Here is a 19,639-nt window from a genome sequence, read left to right on the forward strand (position 1 = left end):
ACTGTTTTATGGTTCTTAGCCAGGTTCATGTCTAAATGATTTGCTGCTGATTACTAAATAACTATATAGCTGCTAATGTTCTGTGTTAATGAGGGTCAGAGTTGATTGAATAGTGTGTTCACTGCTGAAGGAAAACGTACAGCACTGGTGTTTTAAAGCTCTTATACACTCTTCAAACACTCTCATCCTTCCAGACGTTCCCACAGCCAGCGGGTTTATTTCGGTGTACACAGACACTGATATCACAGAGTCAATATTTGGAGGGGGTTTCGCCTAGTCGATACTAACGCAGGCCTGTATCAGTTGTCTGTAGTGTAATCACTAGTGTAGTGTGTGTGTGTTTCAGTGCACTAACAGGCTCGTGCGGTTTGTTCGGTGCAGAGCCGTTAAATCTGTTGTTCAGAGGCTCTGGTTCGGTGTAGCAGCGCCTCCTCCGGCGCCTAGCAGAAGCGCACCCGCACACTCTCCGTCTCCATGACAATCACCCGACGCACACCACACCACACAAGCCGTCGGGACTTTTTCCAAGTTAAAACCCTGTACATGTTATAGTTGAGAAACATGTCGAGTACACAGGCTGAAAGCGTCATCAGAAACATCATCCGCGAGATCGCGCAGACATGTTTGAGCAGAGGACAGACTCTGTCCGAGACGCTCATCGCGTTCATGGTGAGTGACGGAGAATCACACAGATCGAGCTGATGAATGTGTGTCTGTCGCTCATTACTTCTGTGTTCAGGTCAAAGCTGTTGTTCTGGACCCCAGGAATCACTTTAACGTGGACAGGACTCTTACAAAGCAAGATGTGCAGAAACTCATTGAGGTAAACAGAAAGTTATGTTGAATAATTCGTGGGGGAAAATATTAAATGAAACCCCTGTTTTCCACGCATTCAGCGCGAGACTCACGCCTAGTGATGATGGGAGAAAACGAAGCTTTGAAAAGCTTCGAATCAATCGAACCGATTCCTTCGCAAAATGATTCACTGTTTCGAAGCGTTCGAATGGCCACACACTGATGACCTCTGCTGGTCAGAACAGTATCTAACAACAACTCAGGCCAAAAATGCATTTAACAACCTTTCACAAACAGATAGAAAATGTTTTATTGAAAGTAAAATCTATTAAATGCAATTACCTAATCATCTAATAAGATTAAATATCAAGTATATGTGTAATATGTGTTCTTTTATCAATTTTCAGGGCTTGTTGTTTGTTCCAGCTAAACAAGCCAATAAGAGACTATTAACTACTATGATTCCTTTTAATTATACTAATATGTAATTAAAACGTAAAAAATTTAAACAGAAATGGTAGTTACCCGTACCATGATTAAGTCAGGGTTACATGATTAGTTTCAAGTTGTCCGCTCAGGCTTTGATCCTGAGTTTATGTGTGACATCAGTAGTGAAAATTGCACATGTGTAATGGATTAGAGGTATAATAATTACATAAATAATATCTAAATCATACAAAATTATTATTATAAGTAAGCATTGCTTAAAGCCAGACAGTATTGTCTTTAAAAATCATTTGCTATGTTGTGATCTCATGATTCAGTGGTGAACCTTAATAAAAAAAAAATATATATATATATATATATATTCAAGAAACATCTGCAAATATACAAACATCTTCAAGAGAACAAAACCATTTACATACATGTGAAGAGGACAAATAAAAGACAAGGGATAAAGAGAAAAAAAGAGAAACATTGTTTCGAAACGTTTGGAAAGCCTCGTTTGCTGAAATCATGTGACTTATGCCACGCAGAAACTCTTACAAAGCAAAAACAAACTCATTTTTGGTCCATTAATGCATCTCTAACTTACTGTAATATGCAATCCCACTGTTTGAAGCGCCTGTCATAGAAAAATCAACGCATGCCTTCCTGCATAATTAAGCGAGGCTCTTCTCATAGGATAAGGACACGCTGTCTCATGAATAATTATGAGACACCGATGAGTCGAAGACTCGTTTAAACCCGGAAGATGAAAAGAGTGCAAAAACTTTTCTCGTAAAAGTAAAACTAACGGATGGTAACATTGTCTTCTATGATGTTCAACACACGTAATCTCAGAATATTTAGTTTACAATTTCATGACCCTTTAAAAAAAGTTGCTTCCCTTAAAAAATATATTAAATCTGCTTCAAACATTCAGGCCAGGCTTTCTCAAGCCAACATCAAAGTTTGTCTTGTCAAACTTTACTTTCTAGGTAATAAATTGAAGAGAACTTGTTTGCAGGAGCAGTAAGTGCAACGTGAATTTGTGTAACGTGAACTTGCGTAACGAGAACTTGTGTAACGTGAACTTGCGTAACGAGAACTTGTGTTACGAGAACTTGTGTTACGAGAACTTGTGTAACGAGAACTTGTTACGAGAACTTGCGTAACGAGAACTTGTGTTACGAGAACTTGCGTAACGTGAACTTGTGTAACGTGAACTTGCGTAACGAGAACTTGCGTAACGAGAACTTGTGTAACGAGAACTTGTGTAACGAGAACTTGTGTTACGAGAACTTGCATAACGAGAACTTGCGTAACGAGAACTTGTGTAACGTGAACTTGTGTAACGTGAACTTGCGTAACGAGAACTTGCGTAACGAGAACTTGCGTTACGAGAACTTGCGTAACGAGAACTTGCGTAACGAGAATTTGCGTAACGAGAACTTGCGTTACGAGAACTTGCGTAACGAGAACTTGCGTAACGAGAACTTGCGTAACGAGAACTTGCGTAACGAGAACTTGCGTTACGAGAACTTGTGTAAAGAGAACTTGCGTAACGTGAACTTGTGTAACGTGAACTTGCGTAACGTGAACTTGCGTAACGAGAACTTGCGTAACGAGAACTTGCGTAACGTGAACTTGCGTAACGTGAACTTGCGTAACGTGAACTTGTGTAACGTGAACTTGTTTGCAGGAACAGTAAGTGTAACGTGAACTTGTGTAACGTGAACTTGCGTAACGTGAACTTGTGTAACGTGAACTTGTAACGTGAACTTGTGTAACGAGAACCTGCGTAACGAGAACTTGCGTAACGTGAACTTGCGTAACGAGAACTTGCGTAACGTGAACTTGTTTGCAGGAACAGTAAGTGTAACATGAACTTGTGTAACGTGAACTTGTGTAACGAGAACTTGTGTAACGTGAACTTGTGTAATGAGAACCTGCGTAACGAGAACTTGCGTAACGAGAACTTGCGTAACGAGAACTTGCGTAATGAGAACTTGTGTAACGCAAACTTGTGTAACGCGAACTTGTGTAACGAGAACTTGTGTAACGTGAACTTGTTTGCAGGAACAGTAAGTGTAATGTGAACTTGTGTAACGTGAACTTGTGTAACGTGAACTTGTGTAACGTGAACTTGTGTAACGTGAACTTGTGTAACGAGAACTTGTGTAACGTGAACTTGTTTGCAGGAACAGTAAGTGTAACGTGAACTTGTGTAACATGAACTTGTGTAACGTGAACTTGTGTAACGTGAACTTGTGTAACATGAACTTGTGTAACATGAACTTGTGTAACGTGAACTTGTGTAACGTGAACTTGTGTAACGTGAACTTGCGTAACGAGAACTTGCGTAACGAGAACTTGTTTGCAGTAAGTGTAACGTGACTTTGATTCAATGGCGTTGTCTTTCATGTCTTCAGCTGTGTGTGGACAGACTCATGGACCAGGCGAGTCCAACTCTAAACACCATTAAGATGCAGGTTTACTTTGACATGAACTACACATCTCCACGTAAGTGGATCATTTACCTGATCCAGATGCCAGAGTTATGGCTCTAACAGTTTAATACTAGTCATTCAGTGCAGTTCATGAGAGACCAACTATAAAGTAGAGTTTAGTGTTTTTAATGTATTTATTTAGTGCAGTTGTTACTTCTTTTCCTTCTGATCTGATGCTTAAGGCACGGTCACATTTATAGTTGTTTAGCTAAATTTAGCAGGTGAAATCCAGTGATTGTGTGTGTGTGTGTCTCAGGTGAGTTTGTGGAGATGCAGCAGAAGGTCCTGCAGTCTCGTCTGCAGTCTCTGAGCAGAGAGATCACGGACTGTCGAGCTCAGACCAGAGAGGATCTGCAGGGTCTGTACAGCAAGATAGTCAGCTACGTCATGCAGCGCTCCAACCTCGGCCCGGCCACAGACATCACCACCGTGAGGGAGACCACAGGTACTGTACAACACCCCCACTACAACCAGCTAGAGCTGAGCTACACACAGACTAATATACATGTGACCCTGGACCACAAAACCAGTCAGAAGTCGCTCAGCTAAATCTGTGGCAATAGCCAACAATACGTTGTATGGGTCAAAATGAACCTCCACTCCTGGCTAAGATGTTGGAAAATTACAGACATTTCTTGATTAAAATGATATCTGTGAAACACATCAAAGTAGAGAATCAGCTTTGCTGAGGGTTTTCAATTACATTCATCTGTCAACCGATTCTGGTAAGTTTACTATATATATTTCGATCTTACAGCAGCGTCCGATACGATTAATCATCATACTCTTATCCTATCATGTGGTGTCCCTCAGGGATCTATTTTAGCACCGATGTTCTTTCCTCTTTATGTGCTTCCTTCAGGAATGATTTGGGTAAATATGGCATGTCGTTTCATTGTTACGCTGATGATTCCCTTTAAGACAAACTCTTCCATTGCCTTGGAAAGATTGCTATCTGATTTTTAAAAAATGTGTGGTTTGTGATGGTGTTTTAAACTTTGACAAACAGATTCACAAAGTTGTCAAAACGAGTTTCTTCCAACTAAGAGTAATCTCTAAGATTAAGCCTTTTTTTTTATCCCGTAAGGATTTGGAAATTTTTTTAAACTAAAAAAAGTTACCAGTTAATTAAATATTGAGATATTATACCAGTTAATTCAATATTGTTATCTATTAATTCAGTGACATTCATACAGTAGTTTAGTTTTGGTGCCCCAGTAAATATTTAGAAATGTTCTACCATTCAGAAGTTTGGGGTTAGATTAAAAAAAAGAACACTTTTATTCAGTGTGGATAAATTGATCAAAAGTGACAGTAAAGACATTTATAATGATAAAAAAAAATGTATTTCAAATAAATGCTGTTCTTTTGAACTTTCAATTCATCATAGATCCTGAAAATGTGTCAAAGTTTCCACAAATATCTGAAGCAGCACAACTGTTTTCATCAGTGATGATAATAATCAGAAATGTTTCCTGAGCATCAAATCATCATATTAGAATGATTACTGAAGGATCATGTGACACTGAAGACTGGAGTAATGATGCTGAAAATTCAGCTTTGCATCATGGGAATGAATTACACTTTACTGTATATTCATCCGTCTATCAGATTAAATTCATAATACTTACTTTACTCATGAATGGATTATCCATTGAACACTACGTAGTTTATGTTGTCCCGCAGCTCTGTGATGCGCCTGTGTGTGACGTGTGTTTGTTTCAGCGGCTCTGCAGAGCGTCTTCCCACAGTCACAGCTGGCAACCTTCATGTCTCTGGTGAAACAAGACAAAGAAAAGCAGCTGACTCAACTGAGTCTGATCGTCAGCGGCATACGCCTCTTCAACAAGGACAGCAAGAAAGGAGGAGAGGGCATCCAGAACTGTACGTGCTGGCTTCACAATGTTCTCGTTTTCATGACTGTAGGGTGTACTATAGCATCAGTGGTCACTTCTCCATGTGTGTTTCCCCCCTGCAGTGCCGGCCATCCTGAGCGAGGCGGTTCCAGCCGCAGTGGCAGATACAGAGAGGGAACTGGCAGGAGCTCAGCGCTTGGCCTGGCAGTACACAGCCCTGCTGGAGAAGATCTCTGAGCAGGACACAGGGCAACCCGAGGACCCTGTCCAGCCAGACCTGCTCAAACAGGCCCTGTATAACACAAGACAACACGAGGCCTTCCTCAAGTTCATACTGGTGGGTTTCACAGTTAAACACACACTGAAGTGCCTTGGAACGCGCAGCTTTGTACGATGCGTTGACATAATCCAGTTTATAACCGGGCTCTCTGGAATAGGTGATTCTTATTGGTCATTCACGGCATGTTTCTGGGTGATCCTCTAACCCCTGTGACCTGCTTTTCTCTGAGAAATGAATATGTAACAGTTTAACCATTTGGTGTTCATGTTTTCATCAGGCGGACGTTATCTTGTGTGCAAAGGAAGTGTTGCGGTTACAGACTGACCTGATGACTCGAATGGCGCTCTTGAGGGACGCTGTGCACAGTAACACTGCAGTGCCTACATCACACGTGTTTGTGAGTGATTTCTGCGCTGCTATTGCCCATCTCTTTGTGTTCAATGGTCACTGATAGTTCACAATTGTTCAAATTAATTTATATAATGCATTTTACATTATTATTCCAAAGTATCTTTACAAAGAACAGGGCCTTACAAAACCCCAGTGAACAGGATAAAGGTGTCAATCGCACAGAAAAACACTAAAGACATTAATATGAGGTAGATGAGGAATAAATAGTGTAGAATAATTTTGCACTCATTAGTTTGAATATTCATTATAAGAGTGTCAATACTAGACAGAGAACTAACTCAAACTGAGGGCTGAAATACACAGAGCAAACAAAAGAGCTAATTCATTTGACAACAGGTGAAAGGAATGATTAATCAAACACACTGGGAAACAGGGTCAAATGACAAGGCACAAAGGCAAACAGAACTAAAAAACAAAGAAACTAAGCCAAACCAGAACATACACGTTACAGCTGAATCTTATCAGCATATGACGGCCTCAAGATCTCTCATTTACAGTTCATCTATTGGCGAAATATGAAAAAAAGATCAGTCAAGAATAGAATATTATTGAAAATATTCAAATCAGGAATGTCAGAATCAGAATGCGTAGTTAATGCATAAAGAATGTCTGTCAACATATAACATACAACACGTTGAACAATGTTCACTAACTGTAATTCCCTCGAAGCACTGGCAGACACAAGTGGTTTTCTTGCTACAGGTTTATTTGAAGCTTATTCTCCATGTCCACCGTGAAAACTAAACATACAGTATAACGAGAAAATAAAGAACGCATTAGCTTATGAACATACAATGACATGCGCAGCATGTAAAATAACGTTCACCAAAGTAAAATACAGACACAAAACAGCATACCTCGTTGGCTGCATGCTGTACACAAGGGAATAAAGGTTTCCTTAGATCGCTGACATCCACTATAACAACCTTAACACTTTTAGCAGAGCATTAAATTGTCCGTGCTTCACTTGCTGTTAGCTTGCCGACTCTCTCACTCACGAGCGTCCCAAAAGACCTTGCGCGGAAACTTCAAAATAAAAGCACTTTACTTTTTCCAAATAAAATCACTAAATAATACTAAATGCGATTTATAATTCTAAATTATGACATTGGTGGAAAACAAAGTATACATTATTATAATGTTGCGACAATTACACTCCCACCAAATCACACAAACCTTAATGTGGATTTCTCTACACATAATGGTTGTTGCAAGTAAACTTATAAACACAACTTCTGACCTTTTGGTATTTAACCATTTAGCATGGAGTTTCAGTAAAACATTAAACACCTTAGTCTGCCTCAAGCAGAGTAACAACTTTATGTATGGGTCTTTCAAGAAACACTGTTTTAGTTGTTGGTTTCCCCTTTTTGTCAAATGTAGTGTTACTAACTAGCAACCTTAGTTTTCTCACCCTACTATCTGACCCTGGATAGACTTCTGTGACCCTTGCTAGCTTCCATTCGTTGCGTGGTACCAGATCATCTTGTAGAAGGACGATGTCATTGACCTTCAAGTTTCTTTTATCCATGTGCCACTTTTGTCTTGGTTGTAAGTTTAATAGATATTCTTTCCTCCATCGGGTCCAAAACTCATTAGCCAAATACTGCACTCGACGCCACCTCTTTTGAAGATAGAGATCTTCTCCAACAAATTGTCCAGGTGGAGGCAGAATGATGGTTGACTTCATTGTAAGGATGTGGTTCGGAGTCAAAGGTTCAGGTCCAGATGGATCATTCAAATGTTCAGCTGTGAGTGGTCTGCTGTTAACAATAGCCATAACCTCATACAGAAATGTCCTTAGTGAGGTGCTGTCAAGCCTTCGTGATGACTGGTCAAGTATAGCAGTTAGAACACTCCTTACTGTTCTTATTTGTCTCTCCCAGACACCGCCCATGTGACTTGCCGCTGGAGGATTCATAAAAAATTCACATCCTAGAGCCTTTACTCTTTCTTGATCCATTTCTTTCATGAGTTCTGCAAACTCTCGCCTTGCGCCAACAAAGTTAGTTCCTTGGTCACATCTTAGTTGACGCACATTTCCTCTTATGGCAATGAATGCCCTTAAAGCATTAATAAATGCGTCAGTTGTCATGTCATCAATCATCTCTATGTGTATGGCCCTTGAACATAGACAGGTAAGTAAGAGACCCTATTTTTTGAGATCTTTTCTTCCTTCCTTTACATAGATTGGACCAAAGCAGTCTATGCCTGAGTATGTGAAGGGTGGAGTCATCTCCGTTCTGTCTTGTGGTAAGTCACCCATCCTTTGTTCTTCAGTACCTCTTCTGTACTTTCTGCACTTGACACATTTGGAGATGTGTGATGAGACAGCACTGCTGCATCCCAGGATCCACCATCCATTAGCTCGCAGTTCGTTTATTGTCATTCCACGTCCTTGATGTTGCACTCTTTCGTGAAAGTGCTCAATGAGTAAGACTGATATGTGGCAGTTCTTTGGGAGTATTGCTGGATGTTTCACATGTGGGTGTAACGTGGCTTGACTTAGGCGTCCTCCCACTCTTAGAATACCCTCTTCGTCCAAGAAAGGACTCAACTTATACAGCTTACTGTCTTTGGTCTTGGTAACTACCCGTTTTGCTTTCAAGCTCTTTATCTCATCAGAGAATGCTTCTTCTTGAACTAGCTTGATGATAGCGAGTTCTGCTTCTTTCCTTTCTTCTAGGCTTGTAGCTTCGTTGGTTCTTTGCTTCACACCTTTGTATTCTTTGACTTGTCGTTTCAATCTGGCAACTGCTTTTACTGCTCTTGACCAATCAGAGAATTTCTGTAGGCGATCCAAAAAAGATCTGTCTTCCTTGGCTTTAGTATTACACACAAGCACCTTGCGAAGCTCGGGATCATCCTGTCTGATTTCTCCCACCTTGGGTTCTCTTTCAGGTAGTTCTTTACACCAAAGAAACTTTGGACCTGTGAACCAGTTTGAGGTCTTTAGTTGCTCTGCGGTTAAACCCCGAGAGGCATGATCTGCCGGATTATCCTCAGAGGCAACATAAGCCCATTGTTCAGGCATTGTACTTGACTTGATTCTCTGTATGCGGTTGGCTACGAAAACTTGAAATCTTCTGGCGTCATTGTTTATGTAGCCAAGAACGACTGTGGAATCTGTCCAAAAGAACTCTTGCAGATCTTGGATTTCTAATTCCCTTTGGAGCATGTCACTAGTTCGAACTGCAACAACTGCCGCAGAGAGCTCAAGTCTCGGAATAGTTGTGACCTTGGTTGGTGACACTCTTGACTTGCCCATTACCAGACAGCAATGAACTTCGTCGGACATGTTAATGGCTCGCAGGTAGGTACATTCACCGTAGCCGGAGACGCTTGCATCCGCAAAGTGGTGAAGTTCATATCCTTTCACGTTGCCGAAATTTGAAGGTAAAAAACATCTTTTGATTTGCATTTCAGCCAGATTGGGTAGGTCTCTGATCCAGGACTCCCACTTGGGTCTTAGGTCTTCCGGAAGTTCCTCATCCCAGCCAATCTTCTCTCTGCACATTTGCTGGAGTATTTGTTTCCCCAAAAGGACAAAGGGTGCCATGAACCCCAGGGGATCATACACAGAGGCTACAGTAGAGAGCACACCTCTTCTTGTTAGCGGATTAGGTTTTACTTGAACTCTGAATTTGAATGAGTCTGATGTGATGCACCACTCTACTCCTAGAGCTCTCTCCATGTGCGGTGAACTCAAGGCCATGTCTTGATCTTTGATTGTGGCACGTTCTTCTTCTGGGATGGTTGCCATCACTTTCTCACTGTTGGAAACAAACTTGTTGAGTCTTAGCTTGCCAGTGGAGCAAAGTTCTCTTGATTCTTTGACGAGCTGAATGGCTTCCTTCTCAGTTTGGACGCTTGCAAGACCATCATCAACGTAGAAATTTCTTTGAATGAAGCGTATGGAGTCTTCACTGAACTGACCTTGTCCTTGTCGTGCCAGATGTTTCAGGCTGAAGTTGGCACAGCCAGGAGACGAGGCTGCTCCAAATAAGTGGACCTTCATTCTATAAATTGATGGTATGGTTTCCAAGTTGCCATTCTCCCACCAAAGGAATCTTAAATAATCTTGATCTTCCCTTTTCACGTGAAACTGGTGGAACATCCTTTCAATGTCACACATGACTGCAATGGAACCTTTTCTGAAGCGACATAGAACACCCACCAATGTATTTGTCAAGTCAGGACCGGTAAGCAGGTAGTCGTTGAGAGATGTTTCTTTAAACTTGGCAGAACAATCAAATACTACACGTATTTTTCCTGGTTTTCGTGGATGATAAACTCCATGATGTGGAATGTACCAGGCCGGATTGTTGTCAATTTCTTCCTCTGGGACCTTTTCCGCTTCACCACGTGAAATGATATCGTCCATGAAGTTTACGTAGTCTTTGTAATACTGTTGATCTTTCTTTAGTCTCCTTTCAAGACAGTGCAGTCGATGTGTTGCGCATGTCTTGTTGTTAGGTAATTTGGGTCTTTCCTCTTTGAACGGTAATGGCATTTCGTAGTGACCATTGTGTTTCTGTGTGATGTTTTCTCTCAACTTTGCCAGGAACTTCAGATCTTCTTGAGACACCGGATCATCTTCTCCAGCTCTTTCAGAGAAGTCTGACTCAAGGACCTTTATGATGTCTGAGGGAGTGATCTCTTTTACTTTGGTTCGGCTCACATAGTGTACTTCAGTTTTGAGATTGAGAGAAGGCTCCACACATGGTGTCACTTGTCTCACTACTATGCGATGACTGATTCCGATGGCATCACCATAGTCTACAGTGGGATTCCTATGGCCAACAATGCTCCATCCAAGGTCCGTACGCTGTGCATAAGGTTGATGATCTTCGCCAAACACAACTTCCTTTGGAAGTAGAGCTTGTGAGCAGTTATACCCAATAAGCAGACCTACTTCGCAGTCCTGCAGAGGTGCGATCTCTTCTTGGAGGTGCTCTAGATGGGACCATGCTTTCGCAGTTTCGTTTGTAGGTATGTGCAATCTGTTGGCTGGAATAAACCCGCGCGTGTAGACTGGTGGCAAGGAGATGTTCTTACCGGAGTAAAAGCCTCTGACTTGTAGGTTATTTACTCTTTGAGAGCTTACTACTGTGGTTCTTGAGGCCATAGTAGAGAGCTTGAGCTTGACTTGTTCTTTGTTTGCTTCCAAGGCTTCAGCTACTTCACTTAGAACGAAAGTTGTGTCGCTTTGAGAATCCAACAGAGCATATACAAGGACTTCTTGTTCTGGTTGAGTTAAGGATGAAAGCCAGACAGGAATTACTGCAGCTGTTTGTGCATTAGCTTCACCAAGTATTACTCTATTGGAAGTAGCGGCTGTGGTTTCTTCATGTTGGGATGATTGAGGTATTTCTCTGTATCTTTCTTGACTTGGATTTTGCTTGGCTTGTGGCGGTCTTTGCTCTTTTTTGTCTCGCTCCTCATGCAGACAGGTAGGATGCCGCTTGTTGCAAATGTCGCAGACACTCCTACTGTTGCAGCTCTTTGACTGGTGACCAGACCTGAGACACCCAAAGCATAGACTTTCAACTCGAATGAATTTGATTCTGTCTGGAACGGCTTTCTCCATGAACTTCCTGCATTTGTGCAAAGTATGCCCAGTTTTCTTACAGAAAGTGCATGTAGTAAAAGTCTGTTCGCTGGAACTTGTGGTCAGCGTCTTTGCTCTGAAGCTTTGATGTTTTTGGACTTTTGGGTTTTCAGCTTCACCTTGTTTTAGTGACTGCAACGATGTGACAGAATGGCAGGCAATTTTGGCCTCCCTTGCCAGAAATTTGACAAATTGGCTAAAGGAGGGAAATTGGTTTCTCTCTTCTTCTACTTCGATAACCTTCCGGTTCCATCTTGCCGTTAGCCAATCAGGTAACTTGGAGAGAATTTTCCTGTTTTCATTACAGTCATTCAAGATTTCCAATGCCTTGATGTGAACCATGGCAGCCTCACAACTACGGAGAAAATCACTGAACTCCCTGAGCTCAAGGCTGTCCTTAGATCCCATCTTGGGCCACGCTTGGAGCTTGTCTCTGTATGCTTTTGCAATTGTGAATGGGTTTCCGTATCTCTCTTCCAAAATCTCCCATGCAGCAACATAGGCAGACTCAGTTCCGAGAAGAAAATAACCATTGAGGGCTTTCTTAGCTTGTCCACTCACATATCTTCGAAGGTAGTATATCTTTTCTTTGTCTTGAAGGTTCTTCTGGTTGATCAGTGTTTCAAAGGAGAGTTTCCAATCGTTGTATTGCAATGGATCCCCACTGAAAACTGAAGGTTCAGGAACTGGAATTCTGTTGGCACTTAGAGCGCCTGCAAGCACCTTAATGAGCTCTGATGTACTTTCATTTGAGGTGGTCATAGCTTGTGGGATGGAGGTCATACGTAGAGACTGAGGACTTGAAGGAGCCGGGACTTTGTTATCTGCTGCCATCTCATGCTCTAGTATGTCTTTCCGTTCTTCTTCTATGACTTTCACTTGATCATATACCTGCATTCTCGCTCGTGCTGCATTAAGACCTTTTACTGCCTCCAAATGCTGTATCTTCCTCCGTTTTTCTTCCAGAGTCTTCTGTAGAGCTCCAAACTCTTCTTCCAGTTGAGCCTTAATTTTAGATTCGTCTTCCTCTCTCTGTAGTCTTCGTTTCACTTCCTCTGCTTCTCGTTCTAAACGACGCCTTACTGCTGCTGCTTCTTGATCAGCTATCTTCCTTTTAGCTTCTGCTTCTAGGCGCTGTATTTCCAATTGTTCTCTCTCTTGTTCTTGTAACACTTTCAGAACAGCTTGGCTTGCAGCAGCTTCAGCGGCAGCTTCTTGTCGTTTAACAGAAGACCTACTTGAATGCACGGAGTTGTCTTTCAAGAGAGAAGTGACAGAACCCGATTTGTATGTACTTGAGTCGAAGAGAGAGCCTGCTTCAGGCCAATCTTGCTTTTCTCCTTCTGGAATCTTTCCATGCAGTCGACTTAAGGCTCTGGATACAATGAACTTGGAAATCTCTACACACAGATCCACTCTTCGACGTGTGTCTTGCTCTGGAATTGAGACGTCACGTAGTTCATCATAAACACGCTGAACGTCTGCAGAAAGACCTGTGACGCAACCGATGATGTCATTAAGCAGATCATCAGGTAAGGGCTCTGTTGACTGTGATAATGGCTTCTTTGAAGATTTAACTTGGGTTCTCCATTTGTCGTAAATGTAATTGAACCTTTGTTGAAGCGCTTTAATTTTTTCATCTTGCAATTCTCTACCTTTCTCGGTTAGAGTTCTGACTCTTTGACTTCGTCTTGGCTGCTGCGCTTCCTCTTGCTGGACTTCAGCAACACCAACTTGATCTTCTTCTATGCTTTCCCTAACCTGGGTTGTAGGCTCACTTGACTCTGACATTGTCTAATCCTTTAAATTGACCCACCTTTCTAAATAAAGGGTGTAATTAAACTGTTATGTTTGCCTTTAACACTTACTCAAATTTAAATGTCACTTACATATTGTTACTTGTAAGCTTAAATGACTTAAAGGTTTTCAAATACCAGTTTTCAATGAGGTTCAAATGCGATTAGAAAATTGAAAGTGTGCAAAAAAACCCCAGCTAAACTCAACTTTGGATATTACCTTTCAAAATGTGCTCATTATGCATGAACTCTGCAGAGTTTATAGACTTAGACACTTAAATATTAAATGGCCAATAACCTTCACTTATTTCCAAACACACTATTTAAACTTGAATATAATTTCCTTTTAACTCTGGCCCTGTGTGTCTACAAATGGCAAGCTTCAATCTATATTACATGGTCACATAAGTCAAAACATTTACTACACACACTACAGATGCTATTTTGACGCAAAAATCTTTTTGGCAAACCTTAACAGAAGCCCTCTTCTTAGATCACTCTTGACTTATTAGTGTTCAAGTTCTTTATGGCTTTGTCTTGAAAACGTTGCTCATTAGGATCTGTGCGTCCTCTTACTTCTGTCTGCGTGCGTGCATGTTTTCGGCTTCAGTCCTTTGATGACAGCTCTGCACGCTACCGACTGATGCTGATCCTTTGAACTTGCGCGTCGTCGATTAATGTCCACTCGCGTTGATGAACAGTCCGAGTTTTCACTGTAATTCCCTCGAAGCACTGGCAGACACAAGTGGTTTTCTTGCTACAGGTTTATTTGAAGCTTATTCTCCATGTCCACCGTGAAAACTAAACATACAGTATAACGAGAAAATAAAGAACGCATTAGCTTATGAACATACAATGACATGCGCAGCATGTAAAATAACGTTCACCAAAGTAAAATACAGACACAAAACAGCATACCTCGTTGGCTGCATGCTGTACACAAGGGAATAAAGGTTTCCTTAGATCGCTGACATCCACTATAACAACCTTAACACTTTTAGCAGAGCATTAAATTGTCCGTGCTTCACTTGCTGTTAGCTTGCCGACTCTCTCACTCACGAGCGTCCCAAAAGACCTTGCGCGGAAACTTCAAAATAAAAGCACTTTACTTTTTCCAAATAAAATCACTAAATAATACTAAATGCGATTTATAATTCTAAATTATGACATTGGTGGAAAACAAAGTATACATTATTATAATGTTGCGACAATTACACTAACCCTTGCAAAGTTTTTCACTTGCATTGGTATTTATTCTCTTTAGCTGTGTGAAATATTTCACTCAGTTCCCGATCATTCCCATTCAGTCTCAGTGAGTGAAGAACTCATGTATACTCACGTGCATCATGTATTAGGTACGTTATCGTCTCTGACAGACAGCCGTGTGACTCTGCTTCATGTTAATACCACTGTGTATTGTGCACGTTATTTTTTGACAGACATCAATGTTGTGATATTCAAATGATGTGGAACTGAAAACAGTTCATAAGGTTACAACTATACATTTTTTAGCCGACAAGTATTTAGAGAAGTGATTGATGGCCAAGAGTGTGTTGTGTCCATGTTTTTAGTTCTGTTATTCCAGCCGACAGCCAGCATAATAGTGCGTGAGGGATGATATGTTCATGCTGGAGACGTTCAAAATGCGTTTTGCATAGTTCATTATACTTATTTTACAGTTTATCTCGCGGCAAATAAAGTATGTGTTACTCATGTAACATGACTGACATGTTTGGCTTGTCAAATCTTCCATTCAGCTGTCGCAAATTCGTTGCCTTGAAAATTAAGTTAAAAACAAAGTTGTTTCTATTGCCTCATAACAAAAATATTTTATTTAAACCCATGAAATACAGATACTGTTGAAAATAATAGTGAAAAATCACTTTTTAAAACTTGTTCTATTATTTCCCCCTTTATGGCAGATTTTGACTCTTAATATGATTTTTATTTTTATTTTAGGTGAAGTAAATAATTGGCATAAAGTGACAGAAAAAGAATTTAAAGTCAACATTGCTTGAAATTGTGCTTGTGCTCACTTACATGACATAATGAATATCAAAACAATATTTAGGCACTGGGATATTTTCAAGTGTGACCTCTGGATGTGGACTGCATTACTGTAGTATAACACTGATGTGTGGTCAGGTGTCCATTTATCAGTTCCTTTATTACACAGTTTATCCAATGAGATTTTAGAGTGCATTTCAATTACTAGAAGAACTTCTACTGCTCCATTACAGAACGTTTCTGGGGTTTTTCTTCTTCAGTTCAATAGTGCCATGCTTGTGATCACATGCAGATTTATAATAGACGTCTCTCTTTTTGCCAGCCTCATTTCTCAGCGGTGTCTTCGCTGTGGGCAGGGCTAGAGGCTGAGATGCTGATACTGAGCATGCTCACTAACCTTCTGCCCGGCCTGAGGCCCTTCCTGTCCGCACCGTCTCTGCTGAGCCCCGAGCAGATGGAGCTGCTGCTACACGGCCTACAGGTCCCCACGGACACACACAGATCCACTGCGACCACAGGTGGGACACACACACACACACCACTGCCTGTTGAGCTGCTGGCGTACAGCTGGAGGACTGAGGAGGAAACAGGTCATGTTTCACTCTAATATCAGAACACAGAAATACTTGATTCTGATCGATCAATCGCAGCATTCTGGAGTCAGATGTTTCTGAATCATGGCCATTCAAATAGAAAATGATAAAAAAAAGGGGACGTATTGTGCGACAGTGTCAAATATGGGAACAATGGTGTTTTTTGAAGATTTAAGCATGAAAACCTATTCTAGAAGAGCCCAATACCAAAATCAAGACTTTGTAAAATGGCATAATATGGCCTCTTTAATATTCATAAATAATGTCACAGCTCATTTCTTTGATGTCGGGGTGAAATATGACGTGGACATGAGATTTACCCTGTAGAATCGTTATATCCTATACATGTTCTTTTCATTTCAGAAGAGCGCGTGGTTGTGTCAGAGATGGGTTCGTGTGAGTGGTGTTTTCCTGAGAGCACAACTAACTTTGAGAATGTGCCATTGCAGTATAAGGGGTTTTGTGGATTCACCCTCGTAAAGAAGAACGGCCTGTTACTGCCAGGTACAAACAGTGAATCTACATGCTCTGACTGACACACTTGCAGAACAGAATTCCCTAAAGTACATTGTAATTAATATTTTTTTATCTGATAAGATGTCTTCCAACTTGGGAAAATGAGCCTGTGTACATGGGCAGATAACCTCCACACGATTTCTTGTTCTCAGGTAATCCAAGCATTGGTGTCTTAAAGCACAAGGAGAAGTTCTACGCTTTCAGCTCCAGGAGCGCTGCGTACGAGTTCGCCTGTAGAGCGGATGAATATAGCGCTGCTGTGGTGGAGATGGCGAAGAGAAGGCCCGAGCTCATCCAGCTGCTCCAGCTGCATCAGGAGTTTGCCAGCGTGACTCCCTACTCTGAGGTACCGGCGTGACATCGGCCTGTTCTGACTGCTCATGGACAGCAGGAGGAAATATGATACATGCCAACATTAAAGTGCAGTTAGGACAGTAATACACAGCTTTTCCAGAGGGTGGAGAAAACACTTCCCATATGTTTTGTTGTTGAAGTCAAAGGTCGTTGGTAGATGCGAGACAACTGAAACAGGGACAGGTTTAGTGACATGTCTTAAGCCCGTGACACACCAAGCCAACGTCAAAGAACTAGCGGCGATGGAAGCTGTGTTGTCGTCTCGCGTCTCGGCTGAAAGGCGTGCGTTCTGCGTATGTGCGTATCAATAGTCTATTTTCATCATTCAGAAACAGAAACCGAAACTAGGACTGCTGATAGACAAACCTTAAACAAAGCAGCGCTTGCTTAGCATTTTGAATATCAATCTGGTCACTTTCTTCATTCCAGTCGGCTCGTTATTATGAAAATATTCACGCATTGGAATGCTCAGCTAAGATGACGTAAAATTGTTACAGCCTTCTGTCTGCACCATCTCCTTTGCTCTCTTTCATCATATTCGCTTTTATTCTCGTGCACTGACTCGTTCCCTAAGCTGAACAGCCAATCAGAGTTCTCTCTCTCATCGGCCAGATGCCGATTCTACTTCTGACTAGAGCCGACGGTGCGGGAACACACAGAGAAAACTAAGCAGACGATGCTCAAAAACGATGCTTGGTGTGTCCCGGCCTTTATCCTTTAAAACCATCCACGAAACTACACAAGATAAAAGAAAATACAACCTAGACGACACCTAACAGGTTCACGTGCAGCCAGAACTGTTACTCTACATACATTATAGTAAAAGTTTGATTTTTTTTATTTAAAAATATACTTGGAACATTGCTTAAGTATACTTCATTAAAATTAACTTGAACTTATTTTTTTGTAAGGGAAATGATACCAAACATGTGTAATACTGTATGATAATTATTTACATTAAACCATTATAGATTCTTGGGTGAATTTTGGTGATGTCAGCATGAGAGAGAAGGAGTGGGGGATGAGGGAAAGAAGTGTAGATTAGGATGATTCTGAGGTGAGACTTGCGTCTCGAATGGTGCACAAGAGTGAGTTGAAATGTTCATTTCCAGAAAGGTCCTTTGGCTTCTCGCTCCTCAGACAGACTGCCCGGCATTTTCTAATTTCTCAAGTCTTACAGTCCAGAAAAAAAAGTAAAAGCTGAAGTGTGTTCTGCTCATGTCTCAGATGCAGTCAGGACAGAAACTGCTGGTGAAAGTCATCTCTAAAAGTGACGCCAGCATACAAACAGAGATACACCCTCTGGAGACCAACATCGTGACGTCTCATGAGTGGAACGAGTGGGAGCTCAGGAGAAAAGCCATCAAACTGGTGAGAACCCAACCCAACCACACACACACACACGATCTCAGCCCAGACACACAGAGAAATGCAGGGAATTTAACCAGAAACTGTCTCTCTGTCTTCTCTAATAAGGCAAATCTACGGAATAAAGTGACGCACTCAATGCAGACTGATTTGAGTCACATGAGACGGCACAACAGCACACAGACGTTCCTCCCTAAGGACGCCAGCAGCCAGACAAAGCGAGACGGAGAGAGTAATGTACCCAAGCCTCAGGTGTATCTGTGTGGGCTGAGAGGAGGGACGAGCGCTGCCACCAACATGACCAAGGTGGATTTAACCAGAGCTGTTGATGAATGATCTACACACTCAATAAACTGATCCGGAATCATCATTTGTTTCTGAGCTTTCCACACATGACCCTCCTCATAGACTAGTATTTGGATATTTGTGTGCCACTCAGACCAGCAACAGAGAAAGAAGCAAATTCAGATTGTACTTTTCTGTTTGGTGATCATGTCAAATCAAACCACGTTTACAGATTCCAACTGATGTGTCAGAGGTGAATATATGCAGTTATGTTCTACTCATCATGTAAGTGTGTGTTATCACTCGAGAAAACCAATGGAAAAAAGGAGAAAAAAATGTCACTGATGACTGTATAAACCAAATATAATGCTGAATGAACCATTTATGTTAAAGGGGTGGTCGATTATGATTTGACTTTTCTAACTTTAGTTAGTGTGTAATGTTGCTGTTTGAGCATAAACAACATCTGCAAAGTTACAACGCTCAAAGTTCAAAGCAAAGGGAGATATTTGCTTTTAAAGAAATCGTTTTTTAAGGACTACAACAAACGGCTGGTAGAGACTACACGAGCTTCCTCCCGGGTTAGTGACATCACCAACCCTAAAATTTACATAAATCCCGCCCCCGGGAACATGATTTATAGATTATCAGGACAGAATATGCTAATCAGTGACTAGAAGATAACTACACATAAGCTACATAAATTCATCAACTAACCATTCAGAAATGTCCTGTTGCTTCTACATGTTGTCACTTCTTCTTGAGTTTCTCCATCATTGTCTGACTCCGGTTTGAACATAAAAGGCAAAAAGTTTTATACATTTTCAGTGCATG

The 19,639-nt window shown here is 41.3% G+C and overlaps 1 protein-coding gene across 2 annotated transcripts; it reads left to right on the plus strand.

Moving 5' to 3' along the window:
- Positions 1 to 13: 13 nt before the first annotated feature.
- Positions 14 to 19,188, plus strand: cfap206 (cilia and flagella associated protein 206). Of its 2 annotated transcripts, none has more exons than XM_082147924.1 (12): positions 14 to 669; positions 740 to 823; positions 3,651 to 3,741; positions 3,985 to 4,173; positions 5,454 to 5,612; positions 5,707 to 5,921; positions 6,142 to 6,261; positions 16,012 to 16,279; positions 16,646 to 16,786; positions 16,951 to 17,144; positions 18,380 to 18,523; positions 18,629 to 19,188. In XM_082147924.1, the coding sequence occupies exons 1-12, from the start codon at positions 562 to 564 to the stop codon at positions 18,854 to 18,856; spliced, it is 1,941 nt and encodes a 646-aa protein (XP_082004050.1). In that variant the 5' UTR covers positions 14 to 561; the 3' UTR covers positions 18,857 to 19,188. The 2 variants fall into 2 exon arrangements, with proteins under 2 accessions (XP_082004050.1, XP_082004051.1); XM_082147925.1 differs by having other exon boundaries at positions 16,012 to 16,207.
- The last annotated feature ends 451 nt before the right edge of the window (positions 19,189 to 19,639 follow it).

The sequence above is a fragment of the Leuciscus leuciscus genome (genome assembly GCF_965113295.1).
Source record: "Leuciscus leuciscus genome assembly, chromosome: 19".
Taxonomy (NCBI): Eukaryota; Metazoa; Chordata; class Actinopteri; order Cypriniformes; family Leuciscidae; genus Leuciscus; species Leuciscus leuciscus.